At 40.5% G+C, this 27,129-nt stretch overlaps 2 protein-coding genes across 3 annotated transcripts in view; both read left to right on the top strand.

The window, feature by feature from the left end:
• The window catches only part of LOC134865060 (sodium/potassium/calcium exchanger 3-like), an 89,684-nt gene extending 85,342 nt beyond the window's left edge, over nt 1-4,342 (top strand). The window contains exons 14-17 of the mRNA XM_063884450.1: nt 760-874; nt 1,017-1,129; nt 1,444-1,509; nt 2,278-4,342. Of these exons, the coding sequence (XP_063740520.1) occupies nt 760-874; nt 1,017-1,129; nt 1,444-1,509; nt 2,278-2,430 (447 nt within the window). The 3' untranslated portion in view covers nt 2,431-4,342. The remainder of the gene's footprint in view (nt 1-759; nt 875-1,016; nt 1,130-1,443; nt 1,510-2,277) is intronic.
• A 1,043-nt stretch (nt 4,343-5,385) lies between these two features.
• The window catches only part of LOC134864899 (ras and Rab interactor 2-like), a 39,210-nt gene continuing 17,466 nt past the window's right edge, over nt 5,386-27,129 (top strand). For both annotated transcript variants that reach the window (XM_063884227.1, XM_063884228.1), the window contains exons 1-6: nt 5,386-5,591; nt 15,862-15,986; nt 23,506-23,600; nt 24,745-24,943; nt 25,042-25,156; nt 26,806-26,878. In XM_063884227.1, coding sequence (XP_063740297.1) covers nt 15,918-15,986; nt 23,506-23,600; nt 24,745-24,943; nt 25,042-25,156; nt 26,806-26,878 — 551 coding nt within the window. In that variant the 5' untranslated portion in view covers nt 5,386-5,591; nt 15,862-15,917. The remainder of the gene's footprint in view (nt 5,592-15,861; nt 15,987-23,505; nt 23,601-24,744; nt 24,944-25,041; nt 25,157-26,805; nt 26,879-27,129) is intronic.

The following is a 27,129-nucleotide window of genomic DNA, read 5'->3' as shown; positions in this document are numbered from 1 at the left end:
TTTCTATAAAACAGTGGAAATTCCAGGAATTTATTTAAAACCTTGCCTAACTGTGTTTTCCATTACATTTTTTGACAGTTATACGAAATGACTTCTTCACACATGTGTAGTTTATATTTGATTTAGAAATGAGTCCCCGGACGGCTCGTCTTGGTTTTTTGCAGTGCATTTACACACAAAAAGCATAATCTGTATTTTAATGAGATGTACAGACATAATCCTGATGATATTATGTCAGGCTCTGCCTAAGGTCACGTTCACACCAGCCTTGTTTAGTCCGGTTGAATCGAACCCTGGAGCGCAGTCTGACACACAGACTCAGTGTTGATTTCTGGATGGGGTCAACAAAGTTTAATTGCAAACAATTTTCTAAAAATATATTCACAGAGACATACTGCTCTGGTGAGTGTGTATACGGAAGTTAGATGGCTTAAAGTCAAAATGCTGTCAAACTTGATTAAGGGATAACAGCTGCTCAATTTTAGATTTAAATAAATAAAGGATGTAAGCATTTGAAGTGAAATGTAAAAAGTGCACTCTGTACTTCTGTAATTAACATGTATATTTAAATATATTCCATGGTGAGTTAGAATTATTTCGATTTTTATGTAGTATGCTGTTGAATGTTCTGGACATGGCAGATTCACACAAGATCACAGACTTATTTTTTAATTATCAAGCAGCAGCAGTTCAGTGTAAATAAGGCGTTATACTAACTGGATATATAATGGAATGTATTGATTTCCTGTTTGCTTTCAGGTGACTGTGATAGGCTTCACTTTGGGTATTCCAGACGTGATCATGGGCATTACGTTCCTAGCAGCTGGCACCAGTGTCCCAGACTGCATGGCTAGTGTTATAGTCGCACGGCAAGGTAAACACACACACAGGAAGTCAATATTTGTGTTAAGGGAAATGCTGTTTAGAGGAGGAATGGTGTCACACAGCAGCCTGCCATCACTGACTCGTCTCCGGACTGTACGCAGAGCTTGACAGTGTTGCTCTCCTTGCCTCAGGTCTGGGAGACATGGCCATCTCCAACTCCATCGGCAGTAATGTGTTTGACATCCTGGTGGGCCTGGGCCTGCCCTGGGCGGTGCAGACGCTCTGCATTGACTACGGCTCCACTGTGAGTGCTCGCCAGAGGGAATTCTGCTGGACTCAGACCAGAATAGAACAGAGCTGTGTTCGTGAAGGACGTTAGTCTGTCATACTCAGAGCAGAGCAGCTATGGAGTCATTCACAAATACACCCACACACTGCAGTTTATCACCCAACACTCAGAAGATAGTGTGTGCTAATTGCTCCGTTAATAACTCTTCACTGGTGTAATAAAAGTCATAAATTCAGGATGTTTTCTGTGTGTGTCAGGTCAGAGGCTGCTTTTGCTTTTGACTTGACACCCCTGTGATAGAAAGCTGTAACCTCTGTTTGTCTCCTCAGATCCATCTCAACAGCAGAGGACTCATATTCTCTGTTGGGCTCCTGCTGGCCTCAGTATTCGTCACAGTAAGTACCACAATTTACATCTCACATTTTGGGCTGTGGTTCTGAGGGCTAAAACATATTCCTCCAACATCTTGGTAGGTTTGAATCAAACCATAAGCATATATTTACAAAGGGATATCTTATTGTGTGTTTGATCCCAATTCCCTTTTTTTAATAATCAACGAAAGCAAAAATAAGAATTGATTATCTCCTAGACCTGCTCCTAATGGGACCATAATTGACTGAAGGACCATCAAGCTGGATGGAGGAGGCTTTAAACCAGCCGTTAAGGCCACCTCTTATATTTTTAAAATGTTTATCAAGCGAGAAAACCACTTTTTCATAGACTTCTTTACATTCTTTTAAGCAACTAGTGGAGACGTCTCCTGCTGGTCGTTAGGAAGAATGCAGGCTCGCAACTAAATATACCTACCGACAGACTTGGAGTACTTTAGTCCTGGACTCTGACTCGAGTTGGACCGGTTTACAGGACTGGTGACTCGGACTCGCGCATTGATGGACTAGGACTCATACTCGGACTCGCACTTGGACTCAAGCAAGCCCCCTACATTATTAAAAAAAGAAGCCGGCGGCCAAATTGTCAAACTCGAGGCTTAATGTCACGATGACTACATGAATATTCTATATACGGTCTATGGTCCCTACACCTTTGAATCATATCATTCAAACAGGAATTAAAAACTGTGTTTCTTTTTTTCTAAGTGTTTTGAATAATTGTGTGCTGTAGCCACCATTGCCTTCCACTGATTATCTCCCTCCTGTTTGCAGGTTCTCGGTGTCCATTTAAACAAATGGACTCTGGACTGGCGACTGGGCTTGGCCTGCATCATCTTGTACGCCATCTTTCTCTGCTTCTCCATCCTCATCGAGTTCAACGTCTTCATCTTCGTCAACCTGCCCATGTGCCGAGACATCCACTGACCTCCCTTTCTCCCTTCTCTTCTTGATCCTCATATGCATGGAGGGAACCTCACATGGCTTCCAGATTTTCTGCACCCTGAAACCTTTTACTTTTTAGACCAGATTAGAGCTCTATATGATTTAACTTTGGTGCAACACACACGACAGAAGACAGAGGACGTTTTTTCTGACCCGACAGGAGGCGTGAAGAGAGAGTCCCAGCAGCAGAGATTGCTGCCATGAACAGAGAGGTTGGCTGGAGTGTGTTAACACCAACCGTACTGATGGTGCAGGAGCTGCTACTGTAACTGATGGAGGCAAGAAGGGAATCCTGCGCTAACAGCCATTTTTAGCTGGATTGTTTGTTACTCTTTGTACACATTTGGAATAAAAGCACACAATTAAGGTATTTTTAAGTAAAAAACTGGCTGTATATATATTTGAAGATTATATAGTATTAGCTGATATATGGGATTCTCTTATGCACAACTGGATCAGTGTCGCCAAGCTGTACGATCCAGTGACTATTTTGTGATTACACTCCAAATGCAAGTCAACTTTAGCTTTGCACTGACAGACAGAATCCAGATATTTAACCCTTTCCACATATTCTGCAGGCTTATCCCCGGCTTTATTTTCTTTTAATGAAACCCACATAGGGAAGGGATGTGCCTGTCACTGGCATCCAGCACTGTCACTTTATTGATTATTCTATCATTGCAAAGCGTCTACAGGTACTCTAAACATATAACTACTGAAATCATAGCTCCTTCTATTGTACATATTTAAGAATTAGATTTTGAGTTGAGTTTCACAATGTTACTTCTTTAAGCCAAAAGTATTTTTAGAATAGGAAGAGTCAGCTTGTGTGTGTGTGTGTGTGTGTCTGTGTGTCTGTGTGTCTGTGTGTCTGGAGAGGACCCAAGGACATCACTGTTGCTGGGAAGACATAATCATGATTTATTTATGAATTAATTTATTCAAAGATCATGTCTAACCACCAGTTGCCGCCCTTTGGATCGTGTACAGTGTATTTTAACTCTTTGAATACTGTACAATGTGCTGTATACCTAATATATAATCTGAGTACTGGAAACTGACTTGATGTTGTTTATATTTAAGGATAGATAATTTATAAGTTTTGTATAGTTTGAAAAGATAATGCAACATTTGTATATTGGCACAAACACGGTGGCTTTTTCGACGATGATGTACGAGAGTCTTTAATGTCGAAAAAGTGATGAGTCATGGTTGGGGGAGATTCACTTTCTGATAGGGAAGTCAGTTCTTTGACTTTCACGACATCACATTTCTTAAAACAGTGCTTTAACTCTTGTGCCATCACTTGTATTTTCGAGGCTTCAAAACTAACTTGTTGCTATTCTCCTGCTTGTCTTTGAGCCAAAAAGAAAACTCCTTTGTCAGCAGTATTGCCACTCTGTTTCAGCATGTGTTCAAAATTGAAAATGTGGAAGATGTGTATTTTTATTTGATCTGGGTTTTTAGCTGAAGTATTGTTATGTTAATAAGGTTAATTAAAAGTGTCCTCCTGCAGCCACCAGAGAGCGCTGTAGAGCCGTGTTTAACATTATTATACAGGAAGTGGCTTTGGTATATTTTCAGGTAGAGATAATTACTGGTGGGTTTGCATGCCTCTTCCACAATTCAGATTATTTTGTGTGTAATTTAAATGCATTTCAAGATGAAAACGTCTTGTACATATCAGAGGGATATGCTATTAGAAACACAGATGTTGAAATAACTTCTGATGAGCAGTTATATTCCAGATACTGTATTTAGAATGTAGGCCTGCAACAGTTCAGCTAATTAATGTTGTTTTATTCTCATGTCTTTTCGACGGTCTGTAAATCCTCATTTTTGTTGATGAGGACCTCTGGGCAGAGTTCAGAGAGGACGATGTCGGCCTTGTCCCCATTGGTCTTCTTGCAATAAACTGATTTACACACACTTCTGATTACTTCCTGTTTATTTTCACAGCATCAGAACCATAAAGTGAGACACACACAGTTCACTCAGCAGTCTTGTCTTCACTTTTTCGGAGAGTCTAAAAAAATCCTGTTGTGTACAATTTACTTTTATTTTTTTCAGTAAATCATAATGTTAAGCTGAATATGTCTCTAATATAATGTCAATTTTATACACCACTTCACACAGAATATATGTGTTTGATGTTTGTTTTATTATTATTGATGCATTAATGTATTGTAATGTTGAGCTCATTTAAACTACTCTACAGGGCGTTTGGGGAATTCCCCATGGCTCTAAATGATGAACCCAAATATTATTATCACTGACTCAGCAGTTTTATTTTTTTTATTGTAAAATAGTTCAGCTATTTATTTTGGTTTCCTCCCTGATTCTGTTTTGGTTCACTGACACTGCTCACTGCTTTCTGCTCTGATTAACCCACTGGAAACTCTCCAGAACCAAGAGAGATTCTAAAGACTGAGATATTTTCTTAAGTTTGAAGAACAGCTGCCAAATACAAATAAATGACTTGATAATATATCAGTTATATAAAACGTGAATGTAGGCATTCATAATAATTTATTACATTTGATGGATACAAATATTTGCTTCTTGTGAATATTGTTTTTTTATGTATGTATTTCTGTATTATTTTCCCTTCCCCATATATATATATATATATATATCAGAAAACGTATTTATTTCTAAATTATTTTGTTACACATGAAAAAACATCAGGGGTAAATAGGTACACTAAAATAAAATAAAAATCAACTTGTTATGGTAAAATGCAAAGTCAAGGTGAGAATCGTCATCACCTCCTCAGCCAATCAGAAGGAGGCGTCAGATTACCGCTCCTGTGCTCCTGTGTGTGTGTGTGTGTGTGTGTGTGTGTGTGTGTGTGTGTGTGTGTGTGTGTGTGTCTCTGTCTCTCTCTCTGTCGGTCTGTCTCTCTCTCTCTCTCTCTCTCTCTCTCTCTCTCTCTTTGTCTGCCTGTCTCACCTCAGGGCTGAGACCCGGTGTCGGTGTGTCCGACAGTAAACCATGTAACAGAGCGGGCCCGGGACGGTGAGGTTTCTCGGTGTCAGCTGAAAACAAACCGATCTTCAACAGAGCCGCGGACATGACTCTTCTCATGGAGCCGAACCGGACCGCAGAGCCACTGTAGTGCCGCTGCAGTGAACCACTTTAAGGTGAGTCAAGATGTCTTTGTGCAGCACGAGACTCTGGACCATGACTCCCGCTTCTAACAACAACTTCTTACATTCTGACCTACCTACTAACTCTGATAAAACTCTTCCCCGTGGCTTGTGTTGGCTTTGAGTGGACTGGAACGGATTTCATTTTCCAAAGTGGAAAGCCGTGTAAAAAGTTGGAAGCCGCTTCATTCCTATATCTGCATTTAATGGCTCAAATATTGTTTTGATCAGTGGTCTAATGTAACTAAGTACAGTCTCACAAGTACTTAAGTTTAAAAAAGGAGGAACTTGTAGGCCTACTTTTCTCGAGTGTTTTTATATTATGCTTCTCTATAGTTCACTACATTTCACAGTTCACACGTTCACCGTTCCCTTTACTCACACTTCATTTATTGTACAAAATTACTTACGAGTTACTTTGCAGATGTAGGTTTTCATTACAAAATATAAATCAATACTCATTTATTATTCTATTAATGGTTAAGCCACCCTGTCGTGTATAAGATCAACAATTAAACCCCACTTCTACCAAGTGCAAAAATTAAGTGATGAAATAATTGAAACATATCTGGTGCTCAATATGGCTATTTTGCATAGTGAGCACTTTTTAATGCTAACACGGTTTGACAATTACCATTGTACCATTTTGAATGGACCTTTACTTGTTACCTTAAGTAAAAAATCTGGATAATAATAATGGATTTCATTTAGGAGAGGAGAGTTCTATAGAGATGAATGAAATGCTGTGTCATTAGAAAACTTTAATAACTTAGATTTGCTTTCAGCTGGAAGAGCATGTTTTTAGTTTCCTGCATGCTGATTGATACATGTTGTATGATATCCACATCTTATCTTAGGTTTGTATTTTTAGCCTTTTTTAAAGTTCAGGAAGGTCAAGTCAGACTGTGCTACATACCTCAGGTTTTCCCTGACAATATATAGCTCCTTAGTAAAAGTCCATTCATGTTCATGGCTGTGCATCACACACACTATAGAGGGAGACTTCAAAGTATTGGATTCCCCAGAAATATGATTTCCATATGGTCACAGCCCACAGCCTTATAGTGCAGTCAATTTAGGGACTGTACAAAAATGACTTGTCTGGGCCAGAGCGTAGGTTTTGCTTGTTTATTGTTAGAAACTAAAATAGGAACGAAATAATTAAATGAAACATGGTGCATTCCAACTTTAACCTTAATATGTTAATTAAGTATTCATTTCCAACAATATGCATAGTATACAGGGTTTTGTCTAAACCGGGTAGCAGGTGCGCTGCTCCCTCTTACTGTGGGCGTGTGCCCTCATACCAACACTTTTTACCAAAACATTTTACACGTAACATTTTAAGGTGATGCCAGAACAGAACACTATTTCTGTTCCTCAAAAACTGTATAATAACTCCAAAAATATGAAGATGTTGTTAAATGTCTGGTCAGACGTCAGAGACAGCTTTGTTTTGCGGAGAATAAATAGGGGATGGATGTCCGGGGGGTCTGCCACTGGACGAGTGGCAGGCAGCAGGCTGACACTGAAACTCTGATTTCTGAATTACATCCTTTCTTTTACTCTCCTTTTTTCTTTAGAGGAAGTAAAGAAACTGTAACTCTGGATTTATTTGTTGTTTGAGGTGCAATATATGACCCAGCAGCTTTAAGACATGAAGGAAGTATTATTTTCCGCTTCGCTCTGATGCAGGATTTTCAGCGGAAAGTCGGCGGGGCTGTAATTTTGTGACGTCAGCGCCCTTTTTCTAGAAAAAACCCATGGATACATAGCCAATGCTTTAAAAAAAAAACAAAGGTAATATTGAAAAAGTTTGTAGCTGAAGCTTCATAACAAACGCCCCTTCATCACAGGAAGTCACTACATTTGCAGACCCTTTTGATTTAAAATTGTGTTAAAATACATTATGCCAAAAATAAACATCTTCCCTTGCTCGCCTAAAGTCAGACTGCCCTCCCTGGAACAAAAAGCGCACAGAGCTCCCTCAATTCTGCCCTCTCATCATTTTCTCCAGGTATTATTACTCTATCAGTGTTAGGAGTTATGAGAATAGATGAACCTAGGTCATGGCCACTTGTTGCAAAATCCTCCTTCCCGGAGGTGATGATTTTCCTTCAGAAATATGTGAGACCCGTCTGAACCTGACTCTCCTGCAGCTCAGATATAGTTTAGGCCTCTCCTCTTTTTTCTAAACAAGCAGTAATCTGATGTTTATCGGTGTAATGAAGGAGCCAATTTCCTCATTTAGGCTGCTTTGGAATCTGTTCGAGAGATTAGCCTCACTGCATAACCCAGGCTTTTTGTCACGAAGAGCCCTCGCTATGTGCCTCTATGTGAAAATGCATCAGCAGTAAGGTATTTAAATTAAAAAAAGACTTGCTAGAACATAATTCGTTTGGGTAGTTTTTTGTCTTCTGGGACCTTCAGAACACAGTTCATGCTGCCTTTGCTTTATTTTAGGTGTTTTTATTTTATTTCCCCTAGAGGCATGTGTCAGACTTTTCCATTTTAAATGTCCTATTTTTAAGGTAAACTTTCGGCAAACCACTTCTCTCTGTACGTTCAAAGCAGAACCCCGAACTTCACAGGTATATGAATAGTGATGTCATCATGGCTGGATGAGGAAGCAGCCTCTCAGGTTACCGCTGTGATTAAACTTGCCCTGTGGGGGATGTTAACACTGAACACTTTCACAGGAGCCACACTGATGTCTGCTGTGGTTCTGCAGCATGACGTCTAAAGCTGGAGCTCTGCTGTCGCTTTTTCTGCAAACTGAAATGACCTGATAATGCAAATATTTGTGCTCTCTGTGGGCTGATTTTGATTAATTTGAGCTCGATATGGAAGATTTAGGGGACTCTTGCTCGTTTGGATTGGACAGATTGCCTATTTATTTGAAAGAAAATTGTCAACAGCAGAGATAATCATGTTGATGAATTATCTTGTGCTCTCTATATCCAATGGTTGCAACACAACTCTAAGACTAATGTCAAATAAGGCACCATGATGAAGTGATGACATTTTGCACAGACCCAGGTGATTTCCCACCAGCCATTGTCCTAAGTTAGAACTACACACTGGTTTTCCTACTTACTCTCTCTTTTCAGTAATTAGTGTCCCTTACTCGATTTTTGGGGCCAGGATCATTAAATTAGAAAATACAATAAAAAATCTGCCATAAAGACAAAGTCGGCAAACCAGTCGCCCAACCCTGAATCTGCAACTCGACTGCTAAAACCTTAGCTAGGCCTTACCTTAGCAAGACTTAGCGTTTTACCACTCCCGGCTTCCTCATCTCGAAGTTTTCCAATGTATTTGTGGTCAAAACACTTAATGCGGCCTGTGGTTTACTCATGCTGAAAAGAGTCTTTATGTTTTGTTCTATGACACAAAATACATCAGGAAATACCCCACTCGTGAAAGTCCAGAGGTACATAAAAGCGGCGATTGGTAACACGTAGGGGCAGGAATCACCAGGGTCTCCACGATACGATAGTATTGCGATTCTACGATGTGCTGAGTATTGCGATACGATATATTGCGGTATGGCGCATCCCTGACTCCATCTTTGTTTTGACTAACTTCCTGACAATCCCACTGACTTCCCCCATGGCCATGACCGCACAAGAGAAAGCTCAGTACCATCTAGTGGATTGAAAAAGGAATTCTTCCCAAAAACGTTCATTGGATTTGCAATATGAATAGTTTATAGAATGAAATATCGATACTTGGCGTCCATGTATCGAAACAATATCGCCACGCAAAGTATCGCCATACTATGCTGTAGCGATTAGCTCCCCTACACCTAGAAACACGTGTACCACTCGTAACGCCTTTACGTTTTATTTCACCTGATTGCATTTAAATGGAAGGCACAGAGTTGGCAGGGAGCGCCTTAAAGACTGTATCATTTCAGTTGATGTTGTTGTTGTGGATATATATATATATATATATATATATATATATATATATATATATATATATAAGGACATTTCCAATAAATCTAAATACAACACTTTAATTAATAGTGAGACCTTTGGGGCCCGGGGCTGCAGAGCATGTCGCCTGCTTGGTTGCTTACCTAGTCTTCGTTACAGCCTGACGTGCACCAAAGTAATTTAAATCTACTTTCCGTTGTATGTTTACCCTTCTCCTCTGTGACTCAGCAATAACAAGCCCAGGATAATGACGGCAATTACACTATTTCCTGTTCTGCTCATCTTTATTCCTCCCTGAATTCCCTTGAATCTCAAAACAGTCATTTTGATACACCTTATTGCTGGGTCCTTGGTCTGAGCATGTGTTCCTGGGACTGATTCAAAGGGGTGTAGCCCAGAGAGAACAGCGCCGACCTTTACTGGAGCGCTGTGGTTGGGCGGTGCTGGTGCCTGTTTCTCGTCGTGATTTATTCCAGTGCCATATGAAGTTTGACGCCAATTTGGAGTATTTGCTGCAGACTCGTAAAGCTGTGATTAGAGGTCAGGATGTTGGTACGGCTGGTGTTTGACTGACAGGAGGTTCATAAACATTCCACGAAAAAATGAAAGTAATCCTAACCTTCCATCCTTGAGAAAAAAAATCTGAGAGTGATCACATTCCTTCTCTAACCAACACAACATGGGCCAGTGGGTTCAGCTGAACAGAACCATGGACCCAAATCCAGCTCTGTGGCTCACACACACACACACACACACACACACAAACACACACACACACGCACACACACACACACACACACACACACACACACACACACACACACACACACACACACACACACACACACACACACACACACACACACACACACACACACACACACACACAGGATCATCTGGTTTGCCTCAGGCCGATAACATGACCCACTTGTGGGCGTTCTTCTCTGCAGCTGTGTGCAGCTCCCTCCTCCAGCAGCATGAAGCCCTGGTGGATTAAGAAAGGGGAAAAAGTGGAAGAAACCTCAGAGGTCCAAAGAGGGATGCCTCTCCCAGAACTGACACACATGCAATTGAGCAGTGCAGTGATTAAGTAGTTTTGTAGGCTGACCTGGAAGTTAGCATCACAAGGGCTTCCTTCCTTGACAACTTTTTGTTTAGTTGGCTAACACACATTTATGATACTTACACGTTTGGTTCAGCAGGATCATTTCTACAAATAAACACCCTTTTGTAATAGATGAAGCGTAAAAGCAAGTTGCCACAAGTAAAAAGCTAATGCTAGGCTAAAAACAAACCACATCAGGGTCGCATGGGCCTCACTGCTAAGCTAAAGGCGGCTAAAAAAAACACATAAAAGCTTAAAGGTCCCCTATTATGCAAAATGCACTTTCTGCTGTCTTTTATACAGAAATATGTGGCCCCGGTGTGCAAGGAGACTCACAAAGTGTGAGAAAAAACAACCCTCTCTCTTTTCCTCCTTACCCACATCTCTAAAAATGGGGGTACAAACGAGCTGATCCAGAATTGTTTCGGTTATGACGTAATAAGGGAAATGTGGGCTAGCTTTACATTGAACTCCTGAATTCCCCCTCCCCAGCTGTGTGTGTTTGTGTATTCAGCAGGATACACAGACACACTGGAGAAAGAACAAACCATGTGCTGTATCAGAAACAATGCGCCACGTGTTCTGGAAGTAATATGGTCTGTCATTATCAAGCATCGCTAACACGCAGAGCTAACACTGTACTGGAGAGACTATGTGTAATATAAAGGTCCTGTCCTTGTGGTAAACCGAGAGAGAGAAACGTTTGAGCTCCATACTGTTTCAGAAATAATGCTGGATGTGGTTTGGAACATCATATGGGGTTTAATCACGGCAGAGTTTAGCTGAGATTCTCCCGTATAAAACTCTCTTCGGAGGAGAGATCATGACGCTCCAAAGGGGCGTGGCCAGCAGCAGCTCCAAAGGGGCGTGGCCAGCAGCAGCTCCAAAGGGGCGTGGCCAGCAGCAGCTAGTTCATTTAAAGCTACAGTCACAGAGTCAGCATTTCAGGAGCAGGGCTGAGATAGAGGGGGATGAGGCATGCTACAATGGGGGATCTGTTTGGTATTTTGAGCAAAACACTTCACAGACATGTTTTGTATAGATATGACTCTATAATATATTGTTCAAATATAGCATAATAGGAGACCTTTAAGACTCCACAACTGTGGAGTGTTTACTGACAGAAACATTTCGTAAACTTGTGTTAACCATCCACCTTAGGGGGGTGGATCCCGGAATTGCTATAAGGCTAACTAATTTCCTGGTTTTTTCTAATTCCTGCACCACTCTGACTTAATCATGAAAAGATGGTGTACTGTTGTCATTCTAATGTTTGCTATACAGCATGTTACATCATGACACATACAAACCAGTCAAATATTATAGTCTGCCTATGATTCAACATCAAACACTATTTAAAACAGATAAATAGTTAGTGTGGATAGCTAGTTAAATGTTGACTGGGGCTAGATGAGTTGTAAGCCAAAAATAAAACATCATTAATCATAGTTAAGTAGAATTTATAATGAAAACAACAAACTTCTGTTTTCACGAGCTTCAAACACTGAAGCTATTTATTAGCACTGATAAAGACTGCACATAATATGACACCCACTGGGAGAAAATGACGATCTCAGCATCAAAAATTCCAGAACCTAATGAAGGCCGTCTGTCTTCTGTTCTGTTATTATGTAAAACACAATAAAGTGTGTGTGTCTTTTTCTCAAACTGTGAGATTTATTGTTGTGTTTGCACGTCTTGATATTTAACTGTGTCTGTAAATCTTGTATATGCTACATTATACCATAGTCATATATCATTGCATGTGTGTGTGAAGTCTTCTTGTGAAAAGGGGGCTTTTCTGTGTTTCTGAAGGGGGTTGCATCCTCGGATTGGACTTGTTTACTTGCAGCGGATGCTCACAGAGGAACACACACACACACACGAAGATTTGTAACAAATGATTGTGAGTTCAGTGTTTTGGCAGTGGGTAGGGGGTTTCAGGACGTTCCCTCAGTTGTTTTTACCGAGAAGAGCTCAATCTAACCTGGTGAGAGGTCATATTGTGTCCTACAATACCAAGCATGCTCTCTGATTCATGATTATTTACCACACTGTCAGAGCTTTCTTTGGCATGCCACTACCAATAGGTCAGAATTAAAAGCAGCAGGACATGAAATCATCACAACACAAAAATGTTCGCAGTAGGAACGTTTTGTGAATGTTTATCTCACAATCTCTGGCCCTTCTTTAAATATTTAGTTTCCCCCACTGTCTCAGTTTCTGCTGTTTGTGGAAATGAATCCACGATACCATCAGATTTACTTTGAGACACTCAGGAAAGGTTACTGTCTCTATGTAGTTATTGCAGTTTGTTGGGCTGTAACAAGTATTTACTTTATTTAGCTGAGTAATCTGTTTACGTCCACGCTCGTTTTATTGAGTGAATCTGACTGAAGTTGTGTGAATTTTCGTAGTGGGAAGCTCCTTTATTTACATTTCAGGCCAAAATTATTAGCCCCCCAGGAATTATGGAACATTTTCCTAAAATTCTTCCCAATGTTTGCAGCAGTGATAAAACTTGATATAATCAAACATTCACCAGTGCTATTTAGTAGCTTTTTGTACATTTTGGAATATAAAATACATTTTTAGGCTTGCTTTATATCAAACATAGTGAAAAATGGGGTGGTCAAAAATATTAGCCCCCATGATAGGGTGGTCAATAATATTACCCCCCCATGTGAATGTTTGCTTTCAAAACACACCTAATTAACCAATCAGCTTTCAAACCACACCTGTGCAGTCAATTGGCTTCCTAACAACACCTGAGCATCATAGAACCGCTGTACGTTGCATCATTGCCAAGTACAAGGAGACAAATTCTGTAAGAAACAAACCTGGGCGTGGTCGTAAGCGCAAGATTTCAAGAACTCCTGAGAGGAAAATAGTCAGATGTCAGCAAGAAGCCCCGGACATCTGTCAAGAGGATTGTTGCTGACCTGCGCTCTTCTGGAGTTGATGTTTCAAGGAACACAGTTGTGAGGGCTCTCCATCATGGTGGACTTAAGGGCCATCGTCCCAGAAGAACCCCTTTACTCAAAGAGCGGCGTATCAAAGCCAGACTGACGTTTGCCCGTGAACATTCGAAAGGTGTAGATGAGTTTTGGAAGTCTGTGCTTTGGGCTGATGAGACTAAACCGGAACTTTTTGGACACATGGACGTTGCTCATGTTTGGCGAAGAAAGGGAAAGGCCTTCAACCCTAAGAACACAGTTCCCACAGTTAAACATGGTGGTGGGAGCATCATGCTGTGGGGCTGTCTTCAGCCTCAGGCACAAGGAGCCTTGTTCGGGTGCATGGCATCATGAAAAAAGAAAAAGATGATGAAATTTTGAGGGATAATATGCAGAACTCTGCTCGTAGTCTAGCGTTAGGTCATCGCTGAGTCTTCCAACAAGACAATGAGCCAAAGCATACATCGAAATTGGTCCAACAGTTCCTGAAGGATACCAAATCCAAGGTCCTGGAGTGGCCCGCACAGAGCCAAGACCCCAATCCTATTGAGAATCTGTGGAGGGTGCTCAAAGTGAATGTCCATGCTCGGAAACAACGCAATTTGGACCAGCTGGAACAATTTGCAATGGAAGAATGTGCCAAATCCCTCAGGAGACCTGTGCCCACCTAGTAAAGAACTACTCTAAGAGGTTGTTGTCAGTGGTGGCTCAGAAAGGGTACACTGTTGACTATTAATGGCCAGAGGGCTAATCATTTTGGATGTCTCATTTTTTCCCTTTCTTGTTTCAACTCAGTGTCTGAATAAAATATCCTAATCAAACTTAGTGGACATTTTGTCTTTGTTATTTTGGAAACAAATACACTATAACACTTGTTGTTAATGGTCTTTTCCATGGAGAAATCAATGGTTTTGTCTAATTTCATAAGGGGGGCTAATAATTTTAGCCTCAACTGTAGATATATTTCCAAACTAAATTAAAGTGGCCCTATTATGCCCTTTCCAGTAGTGTGTTCTATTGGTTTTTGTGCATGCAAATGAACTGCAAAGACTAAAATCCCTGTTCCCTCCTGAATTAGTTTCTCTCCCACACACTCCCCCCCCCCCCCTTACCTGAAACACTTCCATTGGACTCTTTTGTTTACTTCTGTAACATAATGACATCACTCAACACCCAAGCCTCTATTGGGTAGCGATCCAACGCACTGTACATGATAGGCTAAAGGTTGGACATCTCTAAGAGGTTCACCAATCACAACCCATCCAACCAATCAGAGCAGACTGGGCTCTGGTTTCAGACAGAGGGTGAAATGTGAACCTGAAAATGGGCAGAATAGGGCCCCTCTCACAATTGTACAACTTGAACTCAATGAAAAAGTACCACTGCAAATGTAGCAGACATGTCCCAATTATTTTTTTACTGCCTTGTTAAACACCGCTGCAGTGGACAGTTTGTTTTACTGATGTTTCCATTCTGCTAAACGCTGGCGAACCAAACATTCCCTGTACTAATAGTCCAGACTTTGCTTGTCTGAAAGTGAGATATCTCAACCTAACCGTCCTCCCTTTCTTTCTGGTCCTTTTTGTTTCTGTTTGTTTCTCTTCTCCCCCTGAGCCTGCGATGGTGGAGGGTGATGGCTTCCTTCCTGTGTGAGATAAACATGCATGTGGGGGACTGATGGACAAATGGAGCTTCTCATCTGTTTGCGAGGACTGTGTGAACCTCTGCCAGGAGGGGAGGGGCTGCTCTAATAGGCCCAGTCTGGCTGGAGAAAAAGGGGGAGACAGTGAGAGTGAAAGAAGGAGTGGGAGGGACACATTGAAACAGATTGCATATTAAAAAGAAAGATAAACCGAACCTTGGAATGGGAAAGAAGGTCCCGGTCTGAAGACAAGATGGAGAATGAATTCAGTATGTATGAGAAAATGAAATGTGAGAGGAGAAAGAAACAGGAGAGACAGGTAATGAGAGGACAGATTTCAGGCCAAACATAAACTGAGGATTGGAATGAGATTAAAAAAAAGGACTGAAGCAATTATTCTAGAAGAATTGGAAGAAAGAGCAAACAGAAGAGGCAGGGAAAATGAAAGGAGATGTGAATGTGTTCAATCCTAGAAGATGGGGGGAGAGGAGGAAGAGAGTAGCAAGGAAAGTATTCCAGCAGACCGGCCCCTCAATAATACCGACTGTGGCTAAAGCTGGAATTTCCTCTGGTTGCACCGCACCAAGTGTCTGGACTGAAGTGTATTTTTGACCCACAGAGCTGCGGCCGCTACAGATGCTGAGAGAGACCTAGTCCTGTGGACAGGAAGTAAACATGGCCTCCAGCTCACCACCTCGGAACCCCCCCAGCGGCCTCACAGACAGGAGCGGTAGCTTCTTTAAGGTAATGCCTGCATAAATGTAGCTTAGCTTATCTCTTAGAAAGATAGACAGATAAACATCAGTGATCCAAATGTGTTCTTGTAGGAAATATGTTAGACTTTAAAACAGGAAAATAACTTACAAATCACTAGCATTACACTGGAAATCCCCATAAAACCACAAACCTAGCAACTACATGAATTATTTCGATGAACAGCAACATGCACAAACTTTGTGCATTAGCAATTTAAGCTAGTGAGTTAGCAAGAACTAGCTTTGGTTAAAGTTGAAGGGACATTTTTCCCCCCGAGGTGTTTGCCTTTGTTAAATTACATTTCGATGATTATATTTTTCAAAATGTAAGTTTAAAATGTACATTTTCATACCATATAATTGAGACAAATAAGCACTGGCCACAAAATAAACCCTGGTTAAAGGTAACTAGCCTAGTTTAGCAGAATAGCAGTAATACTGAGACAGCATAAGGCTAGTGTTGGTACTCTTGCTGGCTTCATTACTTGTATTGCGAAAGAGAGTGTCCAATAAAGAGGTGATTATCACGGTAATGTGTGTTAATAAATTCTATTCTTTCTCTAATACATTCCACAAAAAAAACTGATTAAAACATTGCAACATTACCTATGTAAGTTTTAGTTTAGTTCTTTTGACATTTTATTGCTGAAAAGTTAATGTGACATTACAATGTACAGATGTGGATTCATTTAATCCCTTGATTTACATTAACTTGTGTCTTCTGCCTATGATTATGGTAATTTAGTTTATTTATTAGCTACATTTCGGCCATCAAACCAAAAGGAATATTGCTAAAGGATGGACTGGTTTATTTTGATCTTGTATTAGTTTCTACTGCCTTTGTTGTGACTTGGAGAGAGGAGTTCTTCATTCTGTACAGACTCTTTAAATGACTAAATCTGTCTCCCAGGAACATTTTATTGTGCATTCATAAACAAAGTTAATAGAGCTATGACTATTTACTCCTGTTGGTTGTTTATTCTAACCTCGGTACTGACTGAACACTTTACCTCATATATAAATATCTTAGATTACTGATTGAGGGAACATAACAGTGTAGTTGCCTTTTAACACTTTCCCCTTTTCCTTTATTCTCTTTCTGCCAAATTCTGAAGAGTGCTGGAATTAAGGAATACCAGCTGCACTTGTTGGCAGCCTCAGTAATCATCAGGAGAGTTACAGACGTGGACAAAATTGTTGTTACCCTTCCGTTAAAGAAATAAAAACCCACAATGGTCACTGAAATAACTTGAAACTGACAAAAGTAATAATAAATAAAAATGTATTGAAAAATAACGAATGAAAATCAGACATTGCTTTTGAATTGTGGTTCAACAGAATCATTTGAAAAACTAAATAATGAAACTGGCCTGGACAAAAATGATGGTACGCTTAAGTTAATATTTTGTTGCACAACATTTTGAGTCAATCACTGCAAGCGATTTTTGTAACTCTCAATGAGACTTCTGCACCTGTCGACAGGTATTTTGACCCACTCCTCGTTAACAAACTGCTCCAGACTGCATGTTTCAGCTCCTTCCACAGATGTTCAGTAGGGTTTGGATCAGGGCTCGTAGAAGGCCACTTCAGAATAGTCCAACGTTTTGTTCTGAGCCATTCTTAGGTGTTTTTATTCTACATTCCCCATTGAGTTTTCTCAAGAATAATTCAAGGTAACACAGGGTGAGTTATTAACATAAAAGTTATTATTTATTTAAATAATGATTCTATCTTCTAGAGTCCGCAGCAGATACACAGAAAACATGCCAGCAGCCCCTGCAGGGTTCAATAAGAACGCCTCTAGTCTAAAGTATAATTATTGGTAATTGCAAGCCTTAGCAATGGATTGGTTTGGGGAATGAGTTAGTACTCTACCCCTTCCAGTTCCTTTGTCTTGAAATCAAAGGTATTTTGTTTGTGTTTAGACGCTTGAAATAAGATTTGTGTTTCACACAACCTGAATAGATTTTGGCAGTTTGTTCTATGATATTAAATAAAATATGTCATTAAATATAGCACTCCTGAATTTCCAACTCATGTGTGTATGTATTAAAAACAGGGTCATAAAATGTGACTGGATAAACGACTAAAGGTCATCACACTGAACATTACCCTTTAGCTTAGCTCTGGTGATGCCATTGGTTTATAGTTTTATGTTAGCTTTGTGTTTTTTTGCAAACATTTAAGTATTATTAACTTGTGTTTGCCACAGATCTTATTTTCTCCAATGTTCCAATAATACAATTGGAAATCCCATTGCTTTTGGTCGAAGCGACGCTAACCTTTGGATCGGCCTACACAAATGTGTCATCACAGCACCCCTCTATGCAGAAGAGATTTAAATTCAGATCAAACTTTATCTTTTCTGTAAAATGTTGGCATGCATGAGACCCTTTAACCTGTGATGCAAGCACTGTCTCAGAAGAGGTGTACAGCTCTCACCTGGCTGCATTTTTTTTAGCTGATTCAGCCTTTTTGACACAGTCAGGCAGTTTTGTGCAGATGAATAAATGAAACCCACTTTCAGAGCTGAAAATGACAGATGTAGAAACACACCCTGAAAGTTGTCTGGCTTTTAATTTCCTTTTGCCTTTTTTTCCATCCTCGCTAACCCTGTGAAAGCGCTCGCCGAGTAAGTGTGTGTGTCAAAACCAAAACACATAGTTTCCCTTTGACTCTATCCATGGCATTAACAGCAGTCCATGCATAAAATCACTTACCTCCACATTCACACACCCACTCACAACCTTAAAGGAGCTGAATAAATAATCCTTCTGTGTGCGTCTGTGCTTCAGTCGGTCTAACCTGCATCAGTGTGTTATGCACAGTAAATGAAATAAATAATGAGTGGAAACAAACCAGAGGGTTTAGTGGGAGAGGTTCATAAAAGTCAGTAAAGCACAGACTTATGTTGTTGAGTGCTTTCCTGGATGTCAGTCCTTTTCATCTAAAAGTCATCAGTGTGAAATAGGGCCTGTACGGGCGCCATTAGAGCTCCACAAGCCAGTCTGCGGAGAGCCAGTCACTCATCAACTGTCATGTTCACTGATCTTCATTGTAGCTCAGGAAATTCCCATGTCCTCTCCTCTAGCTCTATTCATCCACTTTCAGTCATATAATTCCTTCCCGTCTCTTAACAGAAGATAATCACATTGTTCTACTTCTTTCCTCGACCCGATTAGAAACCCTTTGTGGCAATAGTGAGCTAACACGGTGTATGGTAACCCTGTGTTAGTGTTGAGGTCCTGATGTGACGTCTCTATCTTTCTATAGCACCAATTAAATGGCAGTTTTCTATGACCTTAAAGATTTATTGGATTTGACCATTTTCCAACATCAGACTGAAAGTTGTGAAAAGTCTTAAAAACTACATTTTGTTCAAAAATTATATACAAGTAATGGATGGACGTGATATCATCCAATGGACTATTTTTTTGAAGTCCTGAGTTTGTGGTTTTTGGCTAGGAACCATGGATTGACACTGGATTTTAAAGCAACCAGCTAACTATTAGCTGGTACTGTTACAACTAACTATTATCAAGTGAAAAAAGCAACCTCTGACAACACTAAATCCTGGCAATATTGAAATAGTGAGCAGTCAGTCACAAGCTTTAAAGTATAACTCTAAAGTATTAACTCATATTTTTTACAATATTAACATGAGGCTATATTAAAGAAGACTATTGAAACTAGAAAATGAACTAAAGTTAACTAATTTGGACAAGTTTTACTTAGGTAATATATTAGTAGGGTCATTAGACTTCTATACAAATTAAATTTATTTTTTGCAACCGGCACGTCAATATTAGCTTCTCTGACCCAGAGTTACAGCTGGATTCTGACAAATGGACAACAACAAGTCAGGGCCAAAAGATTAGGTAATCAAGCAGATGTTGGAAAATATTGTGCTTTATTGGGTGCAAAGTGTTAGACTAATGTTTCATTTTTTCATTAATTACCAACATGTTGACACACATTGAACCTGGGGTCTGTCAGGGTTAGTTTGGCCTGGCTGTTATTGCAGCCCTAACCTGTAAGGCCTGATGGATTTTCATAAGAACCATCTGAGAACCTGTCATTGGAACGGTTTTGACAGGGGGAAAACATACTAACTGTTGATGGGAAGAACTATCTGTCAATCAAACTGTTTCCAAAGTCAGTGTGGATTAGAGTGGTTCTCTCTTCATTGAGAAAAGCCTTCACCATTGTTGTTTTGAATGTAAAGTCACCTCTCTATGGCCGTTTATAGCATCTAGTTTAGGCTTCTCCTAGATTTGGACAATATAAATGCTCTGGTTTGAGTTGTAGTCAGTTGTCTAGACACTCTCTGTCTACCAGGTACAAATGGAGCAGACCCAGTCTACGTCGAGCTGTTCATCTCTCTGGAGCTCACTTGTCGTCTTTTGTTTTATAATACAGTTTTGATATGACATAAAGCTAGGGGAGTTTGAGGTTTTAGCAGAGCTGGCTCCACTTAGTCCTGCAAGGGGGGAGGGAGGGGAGGGGGGGGGGGGCCTGTGGGCTGGCTTTTAGCCCAACTGCTGGTGGACAGTTTATGAAAGGATGCCTCCTACTGGTTACAAAGTATATTGGTGGCCTCCCTTCAGGCGCAGAGACTTTATTTGAAGTGTTTTTTTCTGTGTGAGGTTGGTGTTGGGTGGAGTTTACCACATCAAAACATTTCCCTTTTTTTTTGCCTCACATTTCTGGTCTTCATTGTGTTATGCTCTGCAGCCAGATGCAACAATAAAAACACTAAAGAGTCCATCTAGATCAAACTGTTTGACCCAGGTCTTTAGAGAAAGCATCCACATTTCAACATCTGCTCAGACATTTTTTGTAGAGGCTCTTAATCCCTGGGAGTGTTCTAAATGTGGAATGTGGAATAGAGGAAAAAACAAAACAACATGAAAGTAATTAGTTGCAAGAAGTCTTTATATGACAGAGCAGTTTCAAACTCTATTTTCAACGAGTAGTTTTTGTGGGGGGGGCTGTGGTTTTTAATGAATATGTCCTGCATTCTTCATCTTTCATTACTTTACACCAGAGAGTTTAAAATGGTGAGTGGAAGGAGGGCGTTGATTCAGAGAAGGCAGCATGAGTTGTTCTCAAAACAACAGGAGGTAGGTTATTGTAGTTTGTCCCACTGATCTATCAAAACATTTGAACCCCATCTGCAGTTCCAGCAGAGGCAGCAGGTGTGACACACAGAGTATGGAGGCAATGACTCATGTGTCACAGCATGTGGATCCAGATGGTTGCAGTTTGTGAGGGGATTGCACAACTCCTGTCATAACTTAATCACATGTGAAAACCCAGACATGATACACATATTTTTCAATTCACTGTGACTCTGAAGAATACCAATATCTCCAATGTGTCCATTAAAGAAGTCCTAAAACACCTCCATTGGACTCCTTTGTTTGCTTCCAAACCATAATGACATCACTATGTAACACTGCACTTCTATTGGCTAAGGGACAAGACATTTCCGACACAATTCTAAGCGTTGACACAACAGAGCCGGCCAGCTAACCAATCAGAGCACGCTGGGCTCTGGTTTCAGACAGAGGGTGAACAGAGGTGCTGCAGCACAGGCAGTATGAGAAAAATAAAGAGCTTTTTGAACATTAAAGCATGGAGACATGTCCCAGGAGAGACATTAGAGACTGATGTGAACCTGAAAATGAGCAGAATATGTCAGTTTTAAACATCCATAAATCCTTTCAGAAGTCATAGACAAAATATGTTTTTTATAACTCCAAAACTTGCGTAAGAACTGTCATGTTTTAAAGTTTTTTCTGTATCAAAATAATTAAGTCATAGTTGTCTGTACATTTAAGGACACAAGACAAAAGGAGCTAATCTGTACTTTTGATTTGTAATTTGTACTTTGAATTGTGTCCAAAGCTAACCAACTGACTCCAAGGCAACATTGTACTTCCTGTTTATGCTCTCCTTAGTTTTTACATCCGACCACAGGAGTGTTTTGATAATGCTTTGGGCGGTTGTACAACACATTTACAGTGGGGCAAAAAAGTATTTAGTCAGCCACCAATTGTGCAAGTTCTCCCATTTAAAAAGATGAGAGATGCCTGTAATTTTTATCATAGGTATACCTCAACTATGAGAGACAGAATGAGAAAATAAAATCCAGAAAATCACATTGTAGGATTTTTAAAGAATTTATTTCAAATGATTGTGGAAAATAAGTATTTGGTCAATAACAAAAGTTCATCTCAATACTTTGTTATATACCCTTTGTTGGCAATGACAGAGGTCAAACGTTTTCTGTAAGTCTTCACAAGGTTTTCACACACTGTTGCTGGTATTTTGGCCCATTCCTCCATGCAGATCTCCTCTAAAGCAGTGATGTTTTGGGGCTGTCGCTGGGCAACACGGACTTTCAACTCCCTCTAAAGATTTTCTATGGGGTTGAGATCTGGAGACTGGCTAGGCCACTCCAGGACCTTGAAATGCTTCTTACGAAGCCACTCCTTCGTTGCCCTGGCGGTGTGTTTGGGATCATTGTCATGCTGAAAGACCCAGCCACGCTTCATCTTCAGTGCCCTTGCTGATGGAAGGAGGTTTTCACTCAAAATCTCACGATACATGGCCCCATTCATTCTTTCCTTTCCACGGATCAGTCGTCCTGGTCCCTTTGCAGAAAAACAGCCCCAAAGCATGATGTTTCCACCCCCATGCTTCACAGTAGGTATGGTGTTCTTTGGATGCAACTCTGCATTCTTTCTCCTCCAAACACGACGAGTTGAGTTTTTACCAAAAAGTTCTATTTTGGTTTCATCTGACCATATGACATTCTCCCAATCCTCTTCTGGATCATCCAAATGCCCTCTAGCAAACTTCAGACGGGCCTGGAGATGTACTGGCTTAAGCAGGGGGACACGTCTGGAACTGCAGGATTTAAGTCCCTGGCGGCGTAGTGTGTTACTGATGGTAGCCTCTGTTACTTTGGTCCCAGCTCTCTGCAGGTCATTCACTAGGTCCCCCCGTGTGGTTCTGGGATTTTTGCTCACCGTTCTTGTGATCATTTTGACCCCACAGGGTGAGATCTTGCGTGGAGCCCCAGATCGAGGGAGATTAGCAGTGGTCTTGTATGTCTTCCTGAGTAAATACTTTTTTGCCCCACTGTAATATCTGTGTCAGCAGTATCATAATCCTTAAATAGTTGTGGTCTAAAAATGACATCACAATCCTAGATGTCATTTCAACTGTTCAAGCTTTTGAATCATGGTGTATAACACGTAATTTCGACATTGCTTTGTTTCCATGTTTCCTGCCTATAGTAGAGGAGGTCCACACACAGGGGGAACAGTCACCAGCACTTTGTTGTAGATGTGAGCAGTCCCTCCATCCCCCTCTGTCTGCTCCTTGCTTTCTCGTTTATCTTTAAGCAATGCTGTCAGTTTCGTTTACAGCTGTCCCCCCTCCTTTTCTCCTTTTTACATTTCCTCACCGGTCAAGCTTCTCATTCTGTCTTCCTCCAGCTGATTGACACGTTTGCGTCTGAGATCGGGGAGCTGAAGAGAGAGATGGTGCAGACCCCTCTGACGGTCGACAAAGAGCCCATGGATTTACAGGGGTAAGACTGTTTTCACACATCTTATCTTCACCACCTTTATCAAACTGACAGCGGCTGGGAGTTTGGATCCGTCCGTCACAGTCTCATGAATGGGATATTTTAGGAATGCTTGGAGAAAATGTCTTTAAACTTGGCACAAACATCCACAGGAACTGATTATATTTATGATTGTCAAAAGTAAAGATCACTGTGACCTCCCAAAACATGTTTTCTCCGGCCAAGAATGCATCTGCTAATGAGCAGGGGATTACATGTAACAGGATTACGCAATCAGGAAACAAAAAAGCATAACCGTGTTCCGTGAATGTCACATTTAAGAAATATATAATCACATTACTGGTAAAAAAATATATATATATATATATATATATATATATAAAAACGGGGATTACTTGCAGGATTACAATGTTAATACTTTTTAAAATAAAAAATAATATATTATAGGTGAATGTACTGCCTGAATTGTCTTTTTAGTTTAGTTTTTAGTTTAGTAATTTTGGCTTCTTTTATTCCTTATTTTAAATATATTTTTTAAATTGTGCAGTTGGACACCTGATTTTTCAAGCAAAATACTGTTTGCTTTTAGTTTATGTATTAAACTAAAACAGCAGTTATCTATTCTGATGGATTAATCTACCATTTATATTTTTGATACCAAATATCTTGGTTTCTTCTTTTTTAAGGTAGCAATGTTCTGTTCTCTTTCATAATACACCTAAGTAAAACACATATTATTGATATAAATTCCAGAACATAGTGACATCACTATGTAACACTCCTAGTTCAGTTGAATAGCACTCCAACACATTTTAAATGATAGGCTAAGGGCGGGACATTTTTTACACATCTCTTAGTGGTTTGCCAATCACAACAGAGCCGGCCAGCTGACCAATCAGAGCAGACTGGGCTCTGGTTTCAGACAGGGGGTGAAAAGAGGCAATATGAGAGAAATAAAGAGCTTTTTGAACATTAAAGCATGGAGACATGTCACTACATACTGATATACACCTGAACACCAGCAGAATCTGTCCTCTTCAGGCTAATGTCTTTCAACAGTAAAATCCTCTGACACATACTGTAGGTGCTCACTTTCACCAGCAGATGGCAACAGTGTTTTTTATTCTCTTTCTCCTCTCTCTGCCAGGCTGGAGGGTGAAGTGTGTGGTGTGTACCTGCAGTCCCCCAGCTGTGCAGGTCTGGGGGGTGAAAGGGATTCTGGGTATGACTCGTTGCGCAGGAGGATGAGTGTGTTGGACAGACTGACTCAGACCCACCCGGTGTGGCTGTTGCTGGCCGTCAGCGAAGAGGAGGCCACTCGCATTCTGCTCAAACAGCCACCGGGGGTAAGGGGGGAAATCCTGGGATACAAATATTAATCTGTTAGATAATATTCTTTAAGATTGCATTGTATTTCATGTTTTCCTAACCCTCCATGGTGCAGGTGTTCCTGGTCAGGAAGTCCGCCGCTCTGCAGAGGAAGATTCTGTCTGTACGTCTGAAGGAGGATCAGTCCGGATCGCCCATCAGCCACCTGCCTGTCAGAGAGAGCCAGTACAGTAAGTGACTGGAAGTGTATGACCTTTTTTACTATCATTTTTTACAGTATTTATGACATACATAACTAATCATCAAACATAATAAAGGAGAAAGAAAGTGTAAAGAAAGTATATTGTACTATTGGCCAAGCTGATGTAGAGAGGAATCAGCTGTAGATGTACCACAGCAGAGGAGACAAAGTTTTATTGAAAGGGATTATATTATATATATTATATTATATCTGTGTGAGTCAGTGGTTAGGTCCCCTATTATGCAAAATGCACTTTTTGCTGTCTTTTATACATAAATATGTGTCCCCGGTATGTAAGGAGACTCACAAAGTGTCAGAAAATACAACCCTCTCTCTCTTTTCCTCCTCACCCACATCTCTAAAAACAGGGGTACAAATGAGCTGACCCAGATTTGCTTAGGTTGTGACATCATAACTGAAATGTGGGCTGGCTTTACATTGAACTCCTGGGAACGTCCCACCCATGTGACACGTCCAAACCTATCATCCCCCATATACAGTCGCGAGCTGAATCCCCTCCGCAGCACCTCTGTGTGTTCAGCAGGATGTCTGCAGGAGGGACTTAGAGTTGTTGTATATATAATACATATAATGGCGTTTATCTAGCGGTAAACACTGAAGAAAGAACAAGTCAAGCTATGTGCTGTATCAGAAACAATGCGCGATGTGTATGAGTTTATCCCGGTAGGATTTCCTCTGGTCCGCTGATTACGTCCCACTCACCATACCCTCATACTGTACTCGAGGTTTAAAAGTTATTGATGTCATTTCCTGTAATGACAAACAAAACAGCATGAGAGGAGGGAAGTCAGTTTGGCCAGATTTTGTGTTCTTGACTTTTGGAGAATGCAACGGTCTACCTATAAATTGCTGTTATAAAAGGATACAGTATTTACCTAATGATGTAATGTGGCTGCTTCTCTTTCAGTAGGAAGGTTTTCTGATAGTGTATCTACAGTTATCGTCTGTCGCCCATAATGACGTGCACATTTGTTGGTCAGGGTCACATTTTTGTGTGCACTGCCTTGAGAGTGACATTGAGCAGGTAACACACTGAAGCTAGCTGTGTGACTTTAGTTACACTTGTACTTGAAAAATGCAAGTCCAGCAATGTCGTACGAGTAAAAGACGTGATCTATTGGTCAACCATTGTGATTTCATTACACACACGCTAGGATTTTCATCATACTGGTCCCTGTGCTTTGACAGTATTTAGTCCAGCAGTGTGCTCTGCTGCAGTATTTGGAAAAAGTAATGGAGCTGGGGCAGAGCCAGATTGTGACGACACACCAGCTGTGGATTTTCCCTGCTGAAATGACAGCACACATGGGAGGAGGTGGGATGGAGGGTGGGGGGGTTGTCTTTGGCCTGCTTTGGTCTTCCGATGTGGGTCAGCTGCTCTCCAGTTTGCGTCTCTGACCAACTGCTTTGCTAAGTTTTTGTTGTGCACTCATGCTTTTAAAAAAAATGCTTCTTTAGGAAAATACAATTCTCTATTCATGTTATGTCTCATTGATCATTCACCAGCAGATACTTTCTAGAAATAGTGGCAAAATGTGAAAGAGTTCAAATGCCTTCTTATCAACAATGTCTGTCTCTTAATTATATTTAAAAGTGCACATATTTTGATTCTTGCAGCCTTTTCTCTGGAGGATTCTGGGATCAGCTTTGCCGATCTGTTGCGCCTGGTGGCGTTCTACTGTATCAGCAGGTAAAACACCAACAATCGTTGTTTCTATCTATCCCTTTATTTACCTGTGAGAAGAGAGTGAGTCAAGTATGACGGCATATCAGGACCATTTTTATTCAAAAAAGAAGAAGTACAAAGCAAGGGGAGGGCGACGATATTGCTACATTTTAAGGAATATATTTATTAAAGTTGTGCATTTGTTAAAAAATAACCTTAATTTTTCTATGAGATTATATTGGTTAATTTGCAAGAAGAATTCAACATTTAACAGA

The sequence above is a fragment of the Eleginops maclovinus genome, chromosome 5 (assembly GCF_036324505.1).
Source record: "Eleginops maclovinus isolate JMC-PN-2008 ecotype Puerto Natales chromosome 5, JC_Emac_rtc_rv5, whole genome shotgun sequence".
NCBI lineage: Eukaryota > Metazoa > Chordata > Actinopteri > Perciformes > Eleginopidae > Eleginops > Eleginops maclovinus.
This window is presented reverse-complemented; position numbering and strand designations above follow the sequence as displayed.